Here is an 18919-nt window from a genome sequence, read left to right on the forward strand (position 1 = left end):
TTTGAAACTGAATTTTCATCAGCCATTACCAGTCTTTAGTGTCAGATGATCCTTCAGAAATACATTCTAATATGCTGATCTGATACTACTCAGTTATCAATGTTGGAAACAGTTTTGTTGCTTAATATTTTTTTGGAACCTATGATATGAAGCTGATGAATAAAAAGTTAAAATGAAGAGCATTTATAAAAAATAGAAATATTTTCTACTAATATAAATCTTTACTATCGCTTTTTATCAACACATCCTTGCTGAATAAAAGTAGCCTATTGATTTCTTTCAAAAAATATATATAAAAAATGTACTGACCCCAAACTTTTGTAGCCTATGTTGTTACAAAAGATTTATATTTTGAAAAATGCTGTTCTTTTAAACTTTTTATTCATCAAATCCTGAAAAAAAGTATCACAGGTTATAAAAAATATTAAACTGTTTCCAACATTGATAATAAATCAACATATTAGAATGATTTTTGAAGGATCATGTGACACTGAGGACTTGAGTAATGATGCTGAAAATTCAGCTTTGCATCAGAAATAAATTAGATTATTCAAATAGAAAACAATTATTTTAAATTGTAATTATATTTCACAATATTACAGTTTCTTTCTGTATTTTTGATCAATACTTACTAGTGTTGATTGTAACGCGTGTGGTGTAGATGCTCTGCACTGAGATCAGATACAGTAGTGCTGCTGATGCTGCTCAGTTTAAGAACAGGATGCGTGAACATTCGTCACGAGACCGCCGCGCGCTGCTCCCTCACTACAGCATCAAACCGATAATGATCCACATTATGGACTCTCTGTCCTTTATTTAAATGAAAAAAAGTGCGGTGTTTTAACCCTAGAGGTGCAGAAGATGGGGGATAAGTTCGAGTTGCTGAAGATACCTGTCAATACGACAGCTGCGCGGAAGAAGAACAAGAACGAGAAACTGCAATTACGCGTCATCTTCTTAGACGACAGCGAGAGAGTTTTCGAGGTGGAGGTGAGAAATAATATATTTATACAGAACGGGGCAAGTTGTCACAGTGGGACTATGTCTGAGGTAACTACGGTCCGCAAACGCTTGTTTTCTATAATGATTTTGTATGCTGGTTTCAAACACCTTTTTTAAACCTGCGGTTCTTAACCGAGAATTTGTTTTTGTGTGAATTTTGTCTCCAAACTAACATTCAATAGCATTGTTATATATAGCCTATATATTACGTCAAAACAAATGAATAATAAAACCACACTGGCATGCATTCAGACATGTTCAGCTGCATAATGAAGGTAGACTGTAACTGAAAGTAATCTGTGTTGGCTAGTTTTCATAAATGTCAGTTTGGGGCAAGTTGCCACATGCATATTTACTTGTTGCCCATATAATGGTTTGATATATCTGTATGTTACATTTTACACTTAGGCCTATGTTTGATCAATTGTTCAAAATTGTTTTACAGTTTAAATTTTACCCCATAGTGTGACAACTCTATTGAGGCATTTTGTCAGAAAAAGACAGAATGTGTTCAGTGAACTGTATTTTTATGGGAGTGTAGCAGAGGAGTAAAAGTGTAGCTTTTTTGTGCCTGCGACTGAGAGCTATTTGGCAATGGCTTTCAAAAATAACCCTAGCATGTGAAATGTTCAGTGAACTAAAAAATGTGACAACAAGCCCGGTCTAATTACATTTTGTAATGTTTATTTCCCTGTCTATTAAATAATCGCTGAAGTATGTGTAGCTGGTAACAAGGACAATACATAATTTTGACGTTTAATATGTTTGCAATAATGCATCTCTTTTAAATCAAAGTTTCCTCATTTAAAAAATATATTCTTTAAAAATCCCTAAAACAGGCTATATTCTTTGTCAACACATCATCCTTGTGGTCTAGTTTGTGTGTGTGTGTGTGTGTGTGTGTGTGTGTGTGTGTGTGTGTGTGTGTGTGTGTTTCTCTCACTCTTGCTGTGTTTTGCTTGTAAAGGAGCATCATTTCATGTCCCATTATCTGCTTGCAGCTTCTGCTTCATGGGGGATGCTCTGTGTGTGTGTGTGTGTGTGTGTGTGTGTGTGTGTGTGTGTGTGTGTGTGTGTGTGTGTGTGTGTGTGTGTGTGTGTGTGTGTGTGTGTACGTGCCTGGGGGTTTTCACTGCTTTTGCAGAGCACAATCTTGTCCTACCAGTCAGAAAAAGCAGGTGAGATATAAAGTCAGGGTGGTGGGGAGATGGACTGAAAAAAAGGAAAGAGAGTGAGTGAATCAGTGAGTGAGTGAATGAGTGAGAGAGTTAGTGCCCGTGAGGCATTTGTGTGTCTGAATAGGGGTAAATATCATGGCCTACACCGAACAGAAGCTTGTCCTGGCCTCATTCCAGAGAGCACGCCAGCATTCCCCTACACCCTCGGGCAAAATAGGCAATTAGTATAGAGGCAGTGAAAAATACAAGAAATCGGAGAGAAATATGTCAGGTTGTAGAGAGACGATCCGTTGTTTGAATCGATATTTGATCAACAGAATGTAATTTCAGCATTTTAGTGGTGCTTGCTATTATTGTTTTTTAATACTGAGGTTTAGGTTTTTCTTTTTGCGTATTAAATAATGACACGAATGGTACCTTAGATTGTGTGGCTTGTTGATGGGAGCTGTGCTAGAAAAGACTTAAAAACAGGTAAAATATCTTGTACATTTACATCAAAAGAGGGAAATATCTGGTGACCAGGCTCATATAACCAACCACCCAGAGCATCTAGCAAATGCTTTAATACAGGTGACTACCAGTGCTGTTGTCGTTAACTTAAACTAAAACTATTAAAAGGCATTTTCGTTAACTGAAATTAATCTGAAAGACAATAAAACATAAATTTTAGAAGATAAAAACTTAAACGAAAAGAAATATTGCCTTGACAACTAAATGAAATAAAACAAGTTTAGGTTTAAGTACTACAAAACGATGAAAGCACATCAATTAATAAAAACTAAACTAAATTTAAAACTAAAAACAAAAGCTAATTCAAAATATTAATAAATACTTTAATAGCATATAAATAATTATAAAATAGCATCGCTACCCACAACATTCTGGCATCATGGTGGCAACTTTTGCATAGACAAGCACAAGTCCCATTTTCTGTGTTATTTGATTGTATTCCCTAGACACAACTGGATTAAAGTGCATGTTCAATGATGATCCACTGTCGAAAATAGCATTTGTCCTAAATAAACATTACAAAAAGCATCATGTCTTCGAACACATATTTACAAAGTATGTATATTCTGATATATTTTTATACTGTGGTCTATGTTTCAACCTCTCTATCACTTGTTTCTTTAGAGTTTATCCCTCTATCTTCTTTTGTTCCTTGTCTTTGACAAGATAATGGGGAGGTTAAATGCCCCGCTGTCACAGTAAATACAGGGTTTAGTGACACATCCTCACACACACGTGCCCACAAACACACTCATCAGATAGCAACCCTGTATTTTGAGGCTGACTCAGTGAGCATCTGACTTCCCCATAATTCTGTTTGAGTAGTTCAGTTGCTGCAGATACAATTACCAGAAAAAGTTGCTCTAACAGTTACATTCTGCTCAAAATCGCATCACCATCTCATTAACACCCACATTAAGTAATAGCGATGGAAGAAAGAAGCAAATCCGAGGAGCAATTTCACAGTGACGCTGCAGTCACATCAATCAAGAGTAACATTAATGCTGGCAGCACTGAGACCAGTATAAAATGTCATGTAAGATGATGGTTTCTTACATGTGGTTTCTGTGGTTTCTTTTTCTTCATCTTCCTGCAGAGAAAGATTCTGGGTTCTGATTTCTTCAATAAGGTGTGTGGTCATCTAAAGCTGCTGGAGAAGGAGTACTTTGGCCTAGAGTTCCGTCACCATACTGGCAGCTATGTGAGTCCTTTGACCTGTCAATGATGTCAATAACAGAGTTTGAACATAAACAGCCTCAGAGTCTTGCCCTTAAAGGAATAGTTCACCCTAAAAAAAAAGCACGTTGTCATCATTTGCTCACCCTTATTGAACACAAAAAAGACATTTTCAATAATGTAGTTGGTCATGGGATCTAGAACTTTTAAGGATCTAAACGCATCATAAAAGTGACCCATATGATTTACGCTATATTTTGAGTCTTTTTAAGTCTTGCTAGCTCTCCATGATGAACGGAGAGAAATGATAGCCATTGCTCATTAAAGATTTTGAGATCTGCCAAACTCTTTGCAGTGACTTCATGTGAGAAGTAGCGATGACCTTTTGAGTGTGAGTTTTTTAATGGGTTTATCCATTAAGTTCACAAAACTGATCTGAGTGAGTTGGTCACAAATCAAAATTGTTCAGTGATCTCATTATCAGTGAATAATGACTTTAAATTCAGTCTGTAGAAAATACAGAGTTACATCAGGTTGAACAATGACAGCATTTTATTTTTGGGTGAACTGTCCCTTAAAATAGTTGCTTTATCCACACTTGTCAAATGGAGATTTGTATGCTGCATAGGAAATTAAATCATGTCTTAATGTTTATTATACAGGTCTGGCTTGAACTCCTGAAACCAGTGGCTAAGCAAATCAAAAGTAAGTTTCCTAGTGGTCGTCTTGTGTCAAGGTCCACTTGATTAATTTTCAATTGATTATTTGTTCAGCAAATGCTTGTTAACTTATGCTATAATACTGGTGAATGGTGTGCCAATTTCAGTCAAGTTTTATTGGCAAGGAAAAAGGATTTAGAGGTCAAATTGATACACTTCATATATTTTAGGATATAAATTAGAATAGAGCATCTGCAACATTGGGCCATAAAATCATTCATTCATGAGCCATTTCATCCAACTCTTAGTGATTCTATGGGCCATCACTTGCCATACACGAGAGACTGTCGGTCAATTTACTTGGCAATGATTTTTCCGGGATAGGTCACAGGGTCTTCCCCAACCCCGTTACATGGGTTGGGACTCACACACACATACACACACCTATGGACAAATTTTTAGCTTCTCCAATTCACTTATAGTACTGCATGTTTTTGGACTGTGGGGGAAACTGGAGCACGGAGGAAACCCTTCACAGACACAGCGACTCGAACCAGGGAACCTCCTTGCTGTGAGGCGACAGTGCTACTCACTGAACCACCTGGGCCATAAATAGGGCATCTAAAAAAAAGTTATTTAGAAATCCAACTTGCCCCCAAAACACTTTGACATAGCATTCATAATACTGGCCATGTAGAAAACTTCACGAACAGCTAAAAATGCTGCATGTCAGCAGCATTTATTTGCAAATACATACTTTTAAAAATACATTAAAATACTGTATCTTGTGAATGTACCCCCTGGCACACCTTACCCCACTTTCTAGATGCTTTCTGTATCCCCTCATATGTATATTTGGTCTCAGAAGTTAGTATTCACCAATTACTAATTCAGTTTTTTCACTAGATTGAAGTTTTTATTTAAAATCCCAGATACCCATTAACTATCACTGTCCACTTGATCCTTTGCCTTTAGTTAATATTAGAATTATTAATAAAGTTGGTTTAATGCTATTTTTGGGGTCAAATAAGATTGTGTACTTCCCATAGATACCAGTGATGTGGCGTTCCATTTTATAGTGAAATTTTTCCCTCCTGACCCAGGACAACTGCAAAGAGGCTTAACCAGGTAAAACCCACGCAAATGATTATCTGATATATAGACTGATAAATATATGGTAATTGGTGATATGAGTTCAGTCTGACTGCTGCCTCTTTTATACAGGTATCTGTTTGCCCTTCAGATCAAACAGGATCTGTCAAATGGCAGCCTCACCTGTAACGACAACAGCGCCGCCCTGCTGGTCTCTCATATACTGCAAGGTAGCTCATTTTATCTCATTGAAAGTTAACATGCCATCAAAATACAAAGCTTCCTAATCTTATCAGTTTGATTATCATATACACTTTACGGTTTTCCCTCTCTTTTCCCCTTCGTAGCAGAAATTGGGGATTATGATGACGAGTTGGATGCTCATCATCTTGAAAATAAGCAATATGTGCCAAACCAGGAGTACTTAGACCACAAAATCATTCGCTTTCACAAAAAGCACAGGTAACATACAGCTACACACCGTACGAGCATACCAAAATAATATTTACATTAACATGCAGTCCTTATAATGTACAGTATGCCATGACAGATGTCTAATTGAACGTCTTTAATTTTGTCCATTAACTTAATTTGGATTTTGTTGACAGAGGTCACACTCCTGCTGAATCAGATGTGCATTTGCTGGAGGTTGCCCGCAAAATGGACATGTACGGGATCCGCCCTCACCCTGCCCATGATGGAGAAGGCATGAGAATCAACCTCGCTGTCACACATATGGGGGTACTCGTTTTTCAGGTACTGTACAAAAATATATGCTTAAACTTAGATTATGATTAACGCACAATTTGAAAGACGCATCAGAACAAATATACACAACCCTAAATGCAGCTAAGAAATATAAACTCTCTCTTACATGTTTAAATATTTAACATCTTATACCGTTATCAGGGAAACACAAAGATCAATACCTTCAGCTGGGCCAAGATCCGTAAGCTGAGCTTCAAGAGGAAAAATTTCCTTATCAAACTCCACACCGAAACTGGGGTGAGACACAAACAATCCCTCCATTACGACCACTGTTTGGAAACTGGGGGGGAAAGAATTCAATAGTTCCTCTGCAACACTTGAAATTATATTTCTCTTCATATATTATATCTGCAACATTAGTGCTGACTTCTAGATTTACATTTAGTCATTTAGCAGACGTTTTTATCCAAAGCTGGCAGACTTACAAACGAAGAACAGCAGAAGCAATTTATCATGAGAGAGACAACAATGTGATAGAAAAGAAAAGAAAGATAAAACACATAAAAAAAAGCAGGCAGATGCACAACTTTTGTTTATCCTCTTCCATAATCAGCACCAATAAATTTAAATTTACATGTAGGCAGAGGCTTCTATGCAAAATAAACTTACATTGCATTCAACGTAACATTGGTAAACGTTTGATCAGTTCATGCATTCCCTGGGAATCAAATCCATGACCTTGATGTTGCTAGCGGAGGCCTCTACTTTTGAGCTACAGGAAGGGAAAATGTTAAAAATGTTATATTTATTAGTATTTAGTCATTAGTATTGGAATGTGTTTCTACTAAGCTAGCATCTGAAAACATAAAAAAAGCAAGTCTGAGACTGAAAATGCTTTAACAATCTTAATCTGTCATTCACTCAACTCTAACTGTATTAGCCTTCGAGGAGGGACACCGTTGAATTTTCCATGGCCAGCAGAGATGTCTGTAAGGCGTTTTGGAAAATGTGTGTGGAGTATCACGCTTTCTTCAGACTTGCTGAGGAGCCCAAGTCACATCAAAAGTCCATTCTGTCCAGCAAAGGATCCAGTTTCAGATACAGGTACGTGTGTGAGAGAACGACTTTAGATATGTGGAATGCAATAAGAAGCCCCAGTTGTCTAATACTTATAGTCTTCCATGAACCCTCTGAGAGTGTGTAATGAAGATATTAAATAGAGCAGTTCTATTCTTTTTTTGTGAACACACAACTAGCCGACATTACATGTCTAGCGATATGACGAAGTTGAGAATACTTTCACTTGATGCAAATGAGCAGCAATGTGGCGACATGATCAGATATTATAGTTGAGTGAATGCAAGATGGATAATGTCAGTGAGTGATTTTACTCTTCTATACGATGTGTCTCTGCCCACATGCATGAAAAATTATTTTGAACTTTTTATTCATCGAAGAATACAGGAAAAAAATCAGTTTCCACAAAAATATTATGCAACACAACTCTTTTCAACATTGATAATAATGATAAATGTCTCTTGAGCACACAATCAGCATTTAAATTTTAATAATATTTCACAATAGTACCCTTTCACTGTGTTTTGATCAAATAAAAACAGGCCGAGTGAGCATAAGGAAACTTCTTTTCAGAATATTACAAAATCTTACCAACCCCAAATATTTTAATGGTAGTGTATACCAGCCCATTAGTGATTCGTTTTTCAAAAGCTCATGCCAGTGATGCAACCCACAAATAACGTTATCACATCCAGTGACAGGGAATCCAAATATTCAAGAAAATCACTCTAAATGTGAACAAGACTTGATGAGATTTTTTTGGCACCATGCACCTCAGCAACAATTGTCTTGTAAAAAAATATGTTTCTGCTTTCGGTTGTGGTATTGTAGTGGCAGGACACAGAAGCAACTTCTTGAGTGTGTGGGCTCTGGAGGCAAGAAACATTTGCCGTTTGAAAGGTAAGATTGAGAAAACGTTTCTGCATACATTTTGTTTGTGATTTGTTTTCTGTGCCACTAGTGGGACTAAAGGTAATAGCAAAAATTATATATAATGGTTTCCCAAACACTCTTGCAGTCTTCTATTTGATTATACAATTAGGTAGCCTTAACTAAAACCACTGGTTGGGTCAACGTTACTATATTGAGCCACTCATAATAAGCACAATTCTGAAACCTACAACGTCATGGACAGACAAATGATGACCAAGTCCACAAGCGCACCATTTGAGACAGGAACCAACAGAGCAATGTTAAAAGCACCACAAAGTTTACGTCTTTTGGGAAAGTCAACCTACAATTGGTTTAAAGTTGTCTCTGAACATTAAACTGGGATGTGTTTTGACATTTTCCCCTTTAATGCTTGGTACACATTGTATGATTTTGGGCTGTCTCAGATGAAAGATGACCAATCCTGGCGATTTCTGTGGTCAAAAATTGGCATGCCAAGTTGGCTCATGGCACCCCTATTCTCCTCTTTCGCTTCCTCCTCTTTTTCAGCGCACATAAAAACCACAATTGCCAAAGTGAGATTAATTTAGCTCTATTTGTTTACCACTAGCACATGCTGATGATGTGTTAGTCTTCTATTCTAACTTGCGTCGCAACCTACGATTCTATAGGTGTCAACATCGTACAGTCTACATACATGTCGTACCCAAGTTTAGATGATCCATGTCGTACAGTGTGATTTGTAATGATCTTGTAGGATTGCCAAAATTGCACAGTCTATAGCAGGCATAAGTTACAAGAATAGATTCTTTAGGAAATTGGACATTGCTGTATGGGTTTGTTTTTCATCGCATCTACAGCCTGTTTTGCACTTTTTTTCAGAAGTTACTGCAAGTCTGAATATGACACTCGACAGTGCAGATCCTCTCCTGACATACTGACTGATGTCTCTAAGCAGGTATTGAACTTGTTTCTTACATTTCAGATGTGTATTTGAATCCACATATTCTCACGTTTCTTTCTCACATAGCTGTACGAGCATCTAACTCCTGGCCAAACTGTTTCTGGGCAACAGAGTGAACAGACAGGCGTAGCAAAGCGCAGCCTATCTGCGATGGAAGTCATGTTCACTAATGAGCTTGAGCGATCCAGGCCCTTGTCAAGAAATCCTGCCTTCTCAAGCAACTCTGCCTCGCCCAAGCTTCGTTCCCTGTCTACATCAGGAGTAGAACATCGTGGTAGAGGAGCCCAGAGACAGAAGTCAAAGAGACGATTGTCTCCTAACGCCCAGCATCTTGTGCTCCTCTATCCTAACGCGCCCCACCTCCAGTTCCACCCTGTGCTGCCCACTTTCCCACTCACCACTCACCCTTACCTACTGCAAGACCATACGTCTTCATCCCTAGATCGCCTCCCTCAAACCCATCACAACCATGTGCCTCTTCAATACTTTCCCAGACAAATTGCCCACTCATCCTTGCCATCCTCTTGCTTGTCGCCACAACTTCAGAAGCAGCAGGAAAGGCTCCGTCCTGCTGGCCCGGGATTAGCCGAATCGAGACTGTACCCCAGAGGAGGACTAGGGGTGAGGGCTGGGTTGAATAAGAAGCTGGACTTGAATAGAGTGGAAGCAGGCCATTACAGCGACGACTCCTCCTTTCAGACCGGCTTGCCGCGCCGAGCCTCAAGCCAACCAGACTTCAAATTCCAGCGACCTACACTTGCCTCAAACGCCGCTGCATACGCATCCGAGTATCGCCCGCTGGGGTATTATCCACACCTTTCTCGACACCAGGTTCTTGCTAGGCCCACCTACCTTCCCCTAAGTCCTACCCCTCTCCCGGAAAGACCCACTTCTTTATGTGTACTCGGCACAGGTAGTTACAGTGATTCGGATTCAGACACCTTCTACCCATACTTTCCTGCATTGGGTAAAGTGGTATGTTCTGGACCACTGGCACGCATGCGCTTCTCTTCTGGAAGCCTCCAACTTGATGAAGAGGATGGAGAGGAAGAGGATTGCCCGAATAATCAGGAAAACACAACTATTACCACAGTCAAGGTGATGAAGTTGTAGTAGCTATGCTTAGTATTTTGGCCCTGCATGATGGGGCTCAACAAATAAAATAAACTGTTAAGCCCTGCAGACATTGCACTCTCAGAAGAAATGGTACAAATCTGTCATGGGGTGGTACCCTTTCAAAAGGTACACCATTTAGCCCTAAAAGCCTAAAAGGGTACTGCCCCAGTGACAGATTCTGTACCTTTTTTCTGAGAGTGGGTGGTAGTAACAAAAACAGATGGGCACATTATTAATCAGGTGACATACAGTAGGTAATATTTCTGTAAATAAGAAAAAAGGACAAGTATTTCAAGTCAATTTGTATCTCTGATCTAAGGCTAGCTAAAGTCAGCGAATAAAACACTGACACAATGATGAACAAGTAACAATCATTTGCAATAACATATCGTTTTACTGAATGATAAAGTAAACATAATGTCTTAATGTATCTTTGTAAAGAAACCTCATTGCTTAACTGGCTACTCTCTGCTGTCTCAGACGATGACATCTTTTCCTGTCGGCCACCGTAACTTGTGTTGGTTGCAATTTGCAACCTCACCACTAGATGCCGCTAAAAATCACACAGTGCACCTTTAAGATGCGTTTTGGACGATCGTATTACAAGTGGAGGTTGCTAATTAAAATGTGTTTGAATGTGTTTGAACAGCCACAAAATGACCACCAAATCTCCGCCTACTGATTTAATGCGCGCTGTAGCCAGATGGGATTTACACTTTGTCGAGCCAGGACCCAAATTTGGTTTGAGGAAAAACCTACCAAGCACAATTTTTCTAATACGCACTCACAGCGTAAACGGCGTGTAAACGGGTAGGCCAATGTGTCCGCGTCGTCTACTTGCAGGGCTCTCAAGTCTCACGCATTGGGCGTGAGATACGCATTTCAACCCGTTCACACGCCACACCTTGTATTTCTCACGCTGAGGAGTAAGGGAACTTGTCCCGCTATACAATTAATGGACGAGACGCAGGCAAACGGAGGGAAGTTCTCTGCCGAGTTCATCTGTCTCGAGTTATACCGAGTTAAATGCTAGCTACCAGCCAATCAGAAATTAGAATTAGTTGTTTCCGGGTAAATTATGTGTTCCCGCTGCAAGCACGTTCGTTACCAGACAACACGCGGACACACCGAGTGGAAGTTGAAAGAGCACGATCTGATGAATGCGGGTTGCGGACGTCTTCATTTATTTTTTATTTTTTTAGCATTTTGATTTTACGATTCTTGGACGATATCTCTTGCCTGTGATCAAAGACAGTGAGAGCTGATGTTGAGGAGTACAGCCAAATTCGTGCTAAATTATTTTTGATGCATTCAAAAACTCTCCAACAGCTTTTAAAGGGGTCATCGGATGCAAAATACACTTTTATATGGTATTTGCAGATAAACGTGTCTTTGCAGTGTGGGGACACAATCACCAAGCAATGAAAAAAAATCCATTTACTTTTTTTTAATCCTCAAAAAGCCAAAAAGTTGTTGCTCATTATCATTTAAAGAGACATGCAACGAAACGGGTCACTGTGAACAGAGCTGTTTTTGAAGAGGTAAAAAGGGTGTTGTTTTACACAACCATTGAGAAATTTTAACCAAAGTATTTTACAAACTTTACATGAAGACCCAAAAGAATCATACCAACTTGTGGAAAATGGCCATCCGATGACCCCTGTAAAGGTGACCGGTTTGGGTCTTGACATACATGCTCACAAGTTGTTATGACACAATGTTATGTACATTGAGCACTGATGTTCAGTTGGCTTCTTTGGGGTCAAATTTATTTTTATTTTTCAATAAATTTGTATTTTTTAAATATAACTATTTATTTTATTTGGATGAATTTGTCTTTTTATCAGATTTAACAATTGTTATAATTCCCATTTGTGCTGGTCAATTATGAACAATAGGCAAAATTGAACTGCTAGCAAAAATTGAAACGAATTTGGTTGGGTCGAGGGACCGCTGCTGCAAATATTTGGGTGGCTCCTGCCCTAAATCTCACTCTAAACTTTTGATAAAACTTGAGAGCCCTGTACTTGTGATGCGATCGACCAAAACGCATCTTAATACCAGGTATAAACGAGGCCTAGTTATATTTTGTTGTAAGCTGCTGTGAATTTATGTAAATGTATAGTTCAACCTGATATGAAAATTCTGTCATCATTTACTCATCCTCATGTCCTTCCAAATCTGTTTGGCTTTCTTCTGTGGAGTAGGCCTAAAAGAAGAAAAGGATGAACTGGATCAATCAGATATCTGAATGAATCATTTAGAATGGTTGAAGTGGATCAACTGATTTAAAAGATCCGAGTCAAAAGACTCAGCAAATAAATCAGACATGAAAAGATTTGCTAAGATTTCCTTCAAAACTGCGTTGCATGGACTTTGAAATAACATGAGGTTCTGTAAACGATGTCTAAAGTGTCTTGGGTAAACTATACCTTTAATTAGTCATTATTTCATAAAATGTACTAACCATGTACTGAGTGACTAATCATTCTGTGGTGATAAATAAAAACGGATGCTGTTAGCTAAAAATTAAAACAGATTATCAGATGTTTGTGTAATGGGATTGGGAAAACACTAGCAATTCTTTATTTGACATTTGTGCTTCCAGTGGTATGTATTTAAAACATTTTTGCAAGGATGTGAAATTTTGTCAAATGAGGTATGTAATAATTTATTGCAAAGTCAAGGTCATTTAGGACTACAAGGTTGCATTTTAACCTTATATAGGCTATAGTCAAGTATAAGTATAATATACTCAACTTCTATCTGCCTACAAAGATAATCACTTGCACACATTTCCTTTTGCTTAAAGTTCATGCTAATACAAATTTAAAATTGCTTTATTTATATATATATTTCTTTGGCGTTTTCAACCTATAACCTTTTGAAAATGTTCTGAACATAGTCCTCTGAAAAGAAAGTACACCCAATACAGTAAGATCTAAAAGGAGTCACAGCAAAAAAAAGTCCATACATGTTATAAATAATATTAATTTAGCATTATTTGACAACCATCACAAAACAGATTGTACTAGCATTATTTTTTGAAGGGCATTATCATACAGTTTTATTGCTGCAGCTCAAAATCAAGTGCATGAACTGATAAAATATACCTTGAATGAATGCACTGCAAGTCGCTTGGCATAAAATTAATAAATGAATTTAGCCAAAAAGAGCATCAGCATTTGATTAACCTTAAAATTGTACTCGCTGAATCATTGCTTTAGCTTGGAACCTTACCCTACAAATGAGTTTCACCTCAGTTTTTTATTACGTTTCGTCTGTTGTCATATTTTTGTAAACGGCCAGAACCCCTAACACAAATACAAATACTCAGGAATTGTTAAAACTTTTTAGTCACAAAGGAACATACAAAAATGATCAACAACAAAATCAACAATGACAAGGATAGGATCCGTTACCGCGTTAAAATGTAGTGCAACTACATATATATACATTTTAAACAATTTAAACAAGTAAATGCACAGTACAACTGCACAATCATGTAAACAAATCAACACAACAAAAATAAAAACTTACTGGTCACTTCTGCATTTGACAGAATAGGTATAAGTATTATAGTTTTAGTATTAATATATATACTGTATCTATATTCTTCATTAATAGTGCAATGCAAAGAGTTCATTTCAGCTGGAAATGATTCTATGCGATTGGTCAGCACAGATACATTTACATCTTATTACAATCAGAAAAAAAACGTGCAAAAATTGTACCTTTAGGAGTACAACACCCTGTCACTGCGGGGTAAACCCCTCAAAGGGACAGCTTTGTACCTTATTTATGCCTAAAAGTGTCTAGCAATACCTTAAGGTTACATATTGCTACTTTAAGGTACTTATGTGCATATTTTAGAGGTAATACAAAGTACTGCCTCAGTGACAAGCCGTTGTACCCCTAAAAGTACCAATTTTGCATATTTTTTCTGATAGTGACGATATAAGTTAATCACAGCAATGCGCCGTGATGAATATTTACATTCATCAGCATTTGAAAGTTTAAATTTGAAGAGATTGCGTCTCTTTTAGAACTAGTAAAAATTAATAATAATCTCTGCCTGTAATCTACTAGGTAATGCTACAATTATTAATAGCATACAAGTTAGAAGGTTTTAATGCAGCTATATAACCATATAACCACGGCCAGGAACAAATAATAAGCAGCGATGCTTGATTTAAAAAACAGCATTAATAAAAGTAACATATGGATCATTAGAAATCTCTAGAATCTCTGTAATATTGCTTGTTGTCAGATGTGAACATTTTTAGTTAGTAAGCAAAGCATAATTTGGTGCCTAAGATGTTTTTGAGGGTGAGGATACATAGTAAGATATGCTGAATGCTGTAGGAGGAAAAGGAGGAAGGTAAAGGTTTGGTCTAAGCCTGGGCCACAAACATTTAGATCCAATGAATAATATCCATGGAAGAGCAATAAAATACATTGAAAGAATAAATTAACTTCATTGTTGTCTATGATTCAATCAATAGCACATTCCAATAATTTGTGACATTAAAATGCACTTTCTAAAAAATAGATCAGCTTTTGCTTTTTCCACTTTTCTTCTAAACCTTCCAAATGCTTCGGTGCGTTTCATTTCCTTCTTTCATATTCATACCCTACAACTTTCAATAAAGCTATAAGTTGCAGTTCCTCTATATATGGCAATATTTGCTTTAATAATAAATGATTTTTACCGGCTAGAACAACAGAGCACACTGTCATGTGAGGCACTTACAAGTTCTGTCAGCAATTGAGCAACAATCTCATTATAACTCTAATGCTTCCGTATACATGTGTGACACCACAACAATGTCAGAGTCAATTCACAGGGCAAAAAAAATAAAAGCCTGTTTCAGCAGTTACGGATTCTGCAACTAAACTAAAAGTTCTTGTCCTACTGACAGTGCAGAAATATTTAGTTTCGCTATGCGCTTTTAAAGTGTGCAGTGTTTAGGAAGTTGGTTCCCATTAGGAATGTGGATTATATATTATAAAATAGATTGGGTTTGAAATTTAAATTAGTTGGGTGAAAAGTGGGTCATACTTTTACCCCAAAAGGAATTCAAACAATAATTGAATTATAATTATCTAGAATATTAATTATTATTCATTTTGTTTTTCGGCCTATTGAACTTTATTTTGCATTGATTTTAGGGGGAAATGTGGATTTTTACGGACAGTTCTTCACCCATTTAGACAGAGCATCTCTCCATTAACATCCCTTTTGGCTTAGTTTTCTTTTCCACTAGGACTTATTCTTGTCTCTTACACTTCATCTCGACTTCCTGCTCCTTATTGCTCTCTTCTATGAGTAGTTCTGCAGTGGTTCACTGATTTTCATACAAGCCCAATGCAGGGTTCTGACCAAAGTGATCAGCACCAGGACAATGAAGAATACCCAGGACACATAAATCCCCTTATATTGCTGTGCATTCAACCACGTACCAGCCTACAGAGAAAGAAAGGGAACAGAGTAAAGATTCTGAAATGGCAACTCTTTGAAATAATGAACTCTAAAATGTTTTTATACTTACAATCAATCCTGCAGTCGTTATGCTGAAGATCAAACACAATATGAAACATCTCAAACTCCGCTTTCTAGGGTACCTCTGGCCGATCGATGAGCTATATTGATGAAAGGAATGGAATTTACTTGTAATCAATATAAATGTGTGGTACTAAATAGAGGAAGGTCTATGGATAGTATTTAACATACACTTTTCTGCAGTGTGGACACCGAGCCAATGTCCGATCTGTAAATTCTGTCCACTAAATCAACAACAGAAAGACATTGTTACAGATACAGTATTAAGGCAAAATGAATCAATAAAGAGCTATGAAATGTTAACTTGTATAAGAAAAGTTCTTACCAGAAAGGTGTTTGCACAGTGGGCACAGGAAACTCTGGCACCGGTAGGCTGAGGATTCGGACTTCCTGCGCCCAGATGAACTGGACCTAAATTGATAATTCGCTTACTGATCCCCGCCAAAAAGACACACAAAAACATACACACAAAAACATTTAAATAACTCATAATTAAAACTAATATTTTATTTGACTTTGACAAAAATGAAAGAATTGACAACCATGGTGTAGATTTTTAAAAAAGTGTAAATATCATTTTCTAATAATTTATTATATTTTTTAAATTAGTTTATTCCTATGATGACAAAGCTGAATTTTCAGCATCATTACTCCAGTCTTCAGTGTCACATGATCCTTCAGAAATCATTCTAATATGCTGATTTGGTGCTCAAGAAACATTTCTTCTTATTATCACAGTTGAATACTGCTTAATAAGCAGTTGTGCTGCTTAATAATTTTGTGAAAACCGGGATACATTTTTTTCAGGATTCGTTGATGAATAGGAAGTTCTAAAGAACAGCATTTATTTGAAATAGCTAAATAAAGGTATTAATTTATTATTGTTTTAAAAATTTTGAACATTAATGTAGTATAATTCAGCTTCATGGTACAGTATATATCTGATATCATCAATGTACCATGGCATGTTCCAAATACTGTTTTAAGAGTCATGAATTATGGTAATGTCTCCTTTTAAATTCTCTCACCAGTAAGGTCGAGGGCAGGCGATCCTCTGCGAGGTAACTTTGCAGATGAGAAGACAGTTACACGGACACCTCACATACTTCTTTCCTGCTGGAGCATTCTTTATGGGCTAGATAAATCAGGAAGTGATGTCATGGTCTTTCACTTAAATCTAGTTCAGTTTTCATCGCCTCGCTAAAACAGTATGCATGTTTGAGGAACGGAATCCTAAACGGATGTGCTTGTTAACTCACTGTAGCCTCATTGCAGACTCCACATTTGACCACATGCTGGTGGATTTTGCCCTCCACACTAATAAGCGACTGACACACTCTGCAGCCGATGGCAGAAGCGCTGCCGCTCTCCGGAGAGCCCAGCGGGGAGTACGGTGGAGGAGCCTCTCCCAGCATCGACGAGGGGGGAGCTGATGGGAACTCTGGGAAATCTGGGATGGAAAGAGAGCATGAGAGAGGATGTAAGGCAAACAGAAAGTTGGGGAAAAAAGAAAAGGATTGGCAATGCTGCCACTAAAGATGACAATGAAATATACAGAACAGGAGATTTTTCCTTTGTAATATTATTAACTCTCTTATTGCATGTATTATCAAAGCAATATATAAAAAAAGATTAACTTATTTGCATAAAATTTACCTTATTACTAATAATATTATGCAATAATTTTTAAATAAATCCTTGTATGTCACCCGTGAGAAAAGAAAGAAATTAATAAATTATTTATTTATTTAAATATTTGCAGTGAAACCGATGGGTACTTTTACTAATATCAGAATGCAAAGAGATAAGAACAATATTACAGAACATTTTCTTTACACATTTTCTACACAACATTAATGTAATAAAGAAAATATCAATTTCAGACTTATCGTACCATATCATAATAGACTTTACACTATAGAAATTACACTCAAACTTAATTTCTTAGTTAAAAATTATGAATAAACAGATATTAATTATGAATATCAATTATTAAAAAATATCTGAATACATATGTAGGCCTATAGACAAAATATGAATAGATAGATAGAATATTTAACTCCAACAAACGGTTTATTCAACATAATCCCTTCAGTATTGCTAACCACATTAGCTATTTTATTGTCAGTTTACATTGTGCAAAGTTAGAAAATGTATCAGTTTTTACCAAGACCAGCAACATTGTGTGTAGAAGATGATTACATTAACATTAATTAATCAGTTTAAACGTTTATTAATATCCAGGCTGATAGTCAATAGTACTTGGGCTGATATACTGATAAAACTGAGCGCAAAAATCAAGATTCCTTTAGTCGTGCGTTTCAGGTGAACTGTATAATCTGGCACTAATCTACTTGTGCTGTGTTCAGGATCGGCAGATAACAGATTACTGCAAATGAAATCACAAAATCGACATATGTTGATCTGCGTACAGTGACACACTTTACGTTCTATATAAGTCACATTTAAATGAATAAATAAGGGGATTCTCAATAGTTTTGCTCCACAGCATGTGACCGTGGGCACAACTGAACGCTCCAGTCGAACTGTATCGAATAGTTCTAATCATAAGTTTAATTTTGCTTACGATGCCCAAACATGCTGTGTAGGTAGACTGCTCAATAGGGTTTAAGACACAGCCACTGTCTGTCAATGCGGATCAGGTTTGACTCACTCTGTGGTTTGGTCAGCGGTCGGTAGGTCTCATCTACCGGTGACAGCCCGTTTATTCCGTCGAGACTGTCCGACAGCAAAGGCGATCGCTCACCGTCAGCCATGTCGTAAACGAGCACAAGTCCGCAAAAAAAGCACGCTGTGTATGTTTGCTGCTGGTAAATGTTCTCACGAAGTGCAAAAGTGAATCGTGAAAGTAAAGCTCCAGGAAGCGTCACATAATCACATGATTGCTGCTACCAGGAAGTTGACAACAAAAATAACAACACAAGCACGTGATCGCGGATTCGGCCAATTAGCGAGGAGCTCG

The 18919-nt window shown here is 37.4% G+C and overlaps 2 protein-coding genes across 3 annotated transcripts; one reads left to right on the forward strand and one right to left on the reverse strand.

Moving 5' to 3' along the window:
- Nucleotides 1–861: 861 nt before the first annotated feature.
- LOC143713990 (FERM domain-containing protein 7) lies at nt 862–10923 on the forward strand. The gene is made up of 12 exons (XM_077204909.1): nt 862–990; nt 3787–3891; nt 4529–4571; nt 5575–5653; nt 5750–5847; nt 5965–6079; nt 6226–6373; nt 6527–6622; nt 7266–7429; nt 8234–8302; nt 9176–9251; nt 9324–10923. Exons 1-12 carry the CDS (start codon nt 862–864, stop codon nt 10368–10370), a joined length of 2169 nt encoding a protein of 722 aa, XP_077061024.1. The 3' UTR covers nt 10371–10923.
- pip4p1b (phosphatidylinositol-4,5-bisphosphate 4-phosphatase 1b) lies at nt 7864–18858 on the reverse strand. 2 transcript variants are annotated; one of them, XM_077205229.1, is made up of 7 exons: nt 18611–18840; nt 17196–17386; nt 16965–17071; nt 16262–16367; nt 16108–16160; nt 15922–16016; nt 7864–12582 (listed from the first exon to the last, which is right to left on the reverse strand). In XM_077205229.1, the coding sequence occupies exons 1-7, from the start codon at nt 18711–18713 to the stop codon at nt 12539–12541; spliced, it is 699 nt and encodes a 232-aa protein (XP_077061344.1). In that variant the 5' UTR covers nt 18714–18840; the 3' UTR covers nt 7864–12538. The 2 variants fall into 2 exon arrangements, with proteins under 2 accessions (XP_077061344.1, XP_077061343.1); XM_077205228.1 differs by lacking the exon at nt 7864–12582 and adding an exon at nt 13714–15840 and having other exon boundaries at nt 15926–16016; nt 18611–18858.
- Between the last annotated feature and the right edge of the window lie 61 nt (nt 18859–18919).

This window comes from Siphateles boraxobius, unplaced genomic scaffold (genome assembly GCF_051911475.1).
Source record: "Siphateles boraxobius isolate OS27281-9 unplaced genomic scaffold, OSU_SipBor_1 53, whole genome shotgun sequence".
Lineage (NCBI taxonomy): Eukaryota > Metazoa > Chordata > Actinopteri > Cypriniformes > Leuciscidae > Siphateles > Siphateles boraxobius.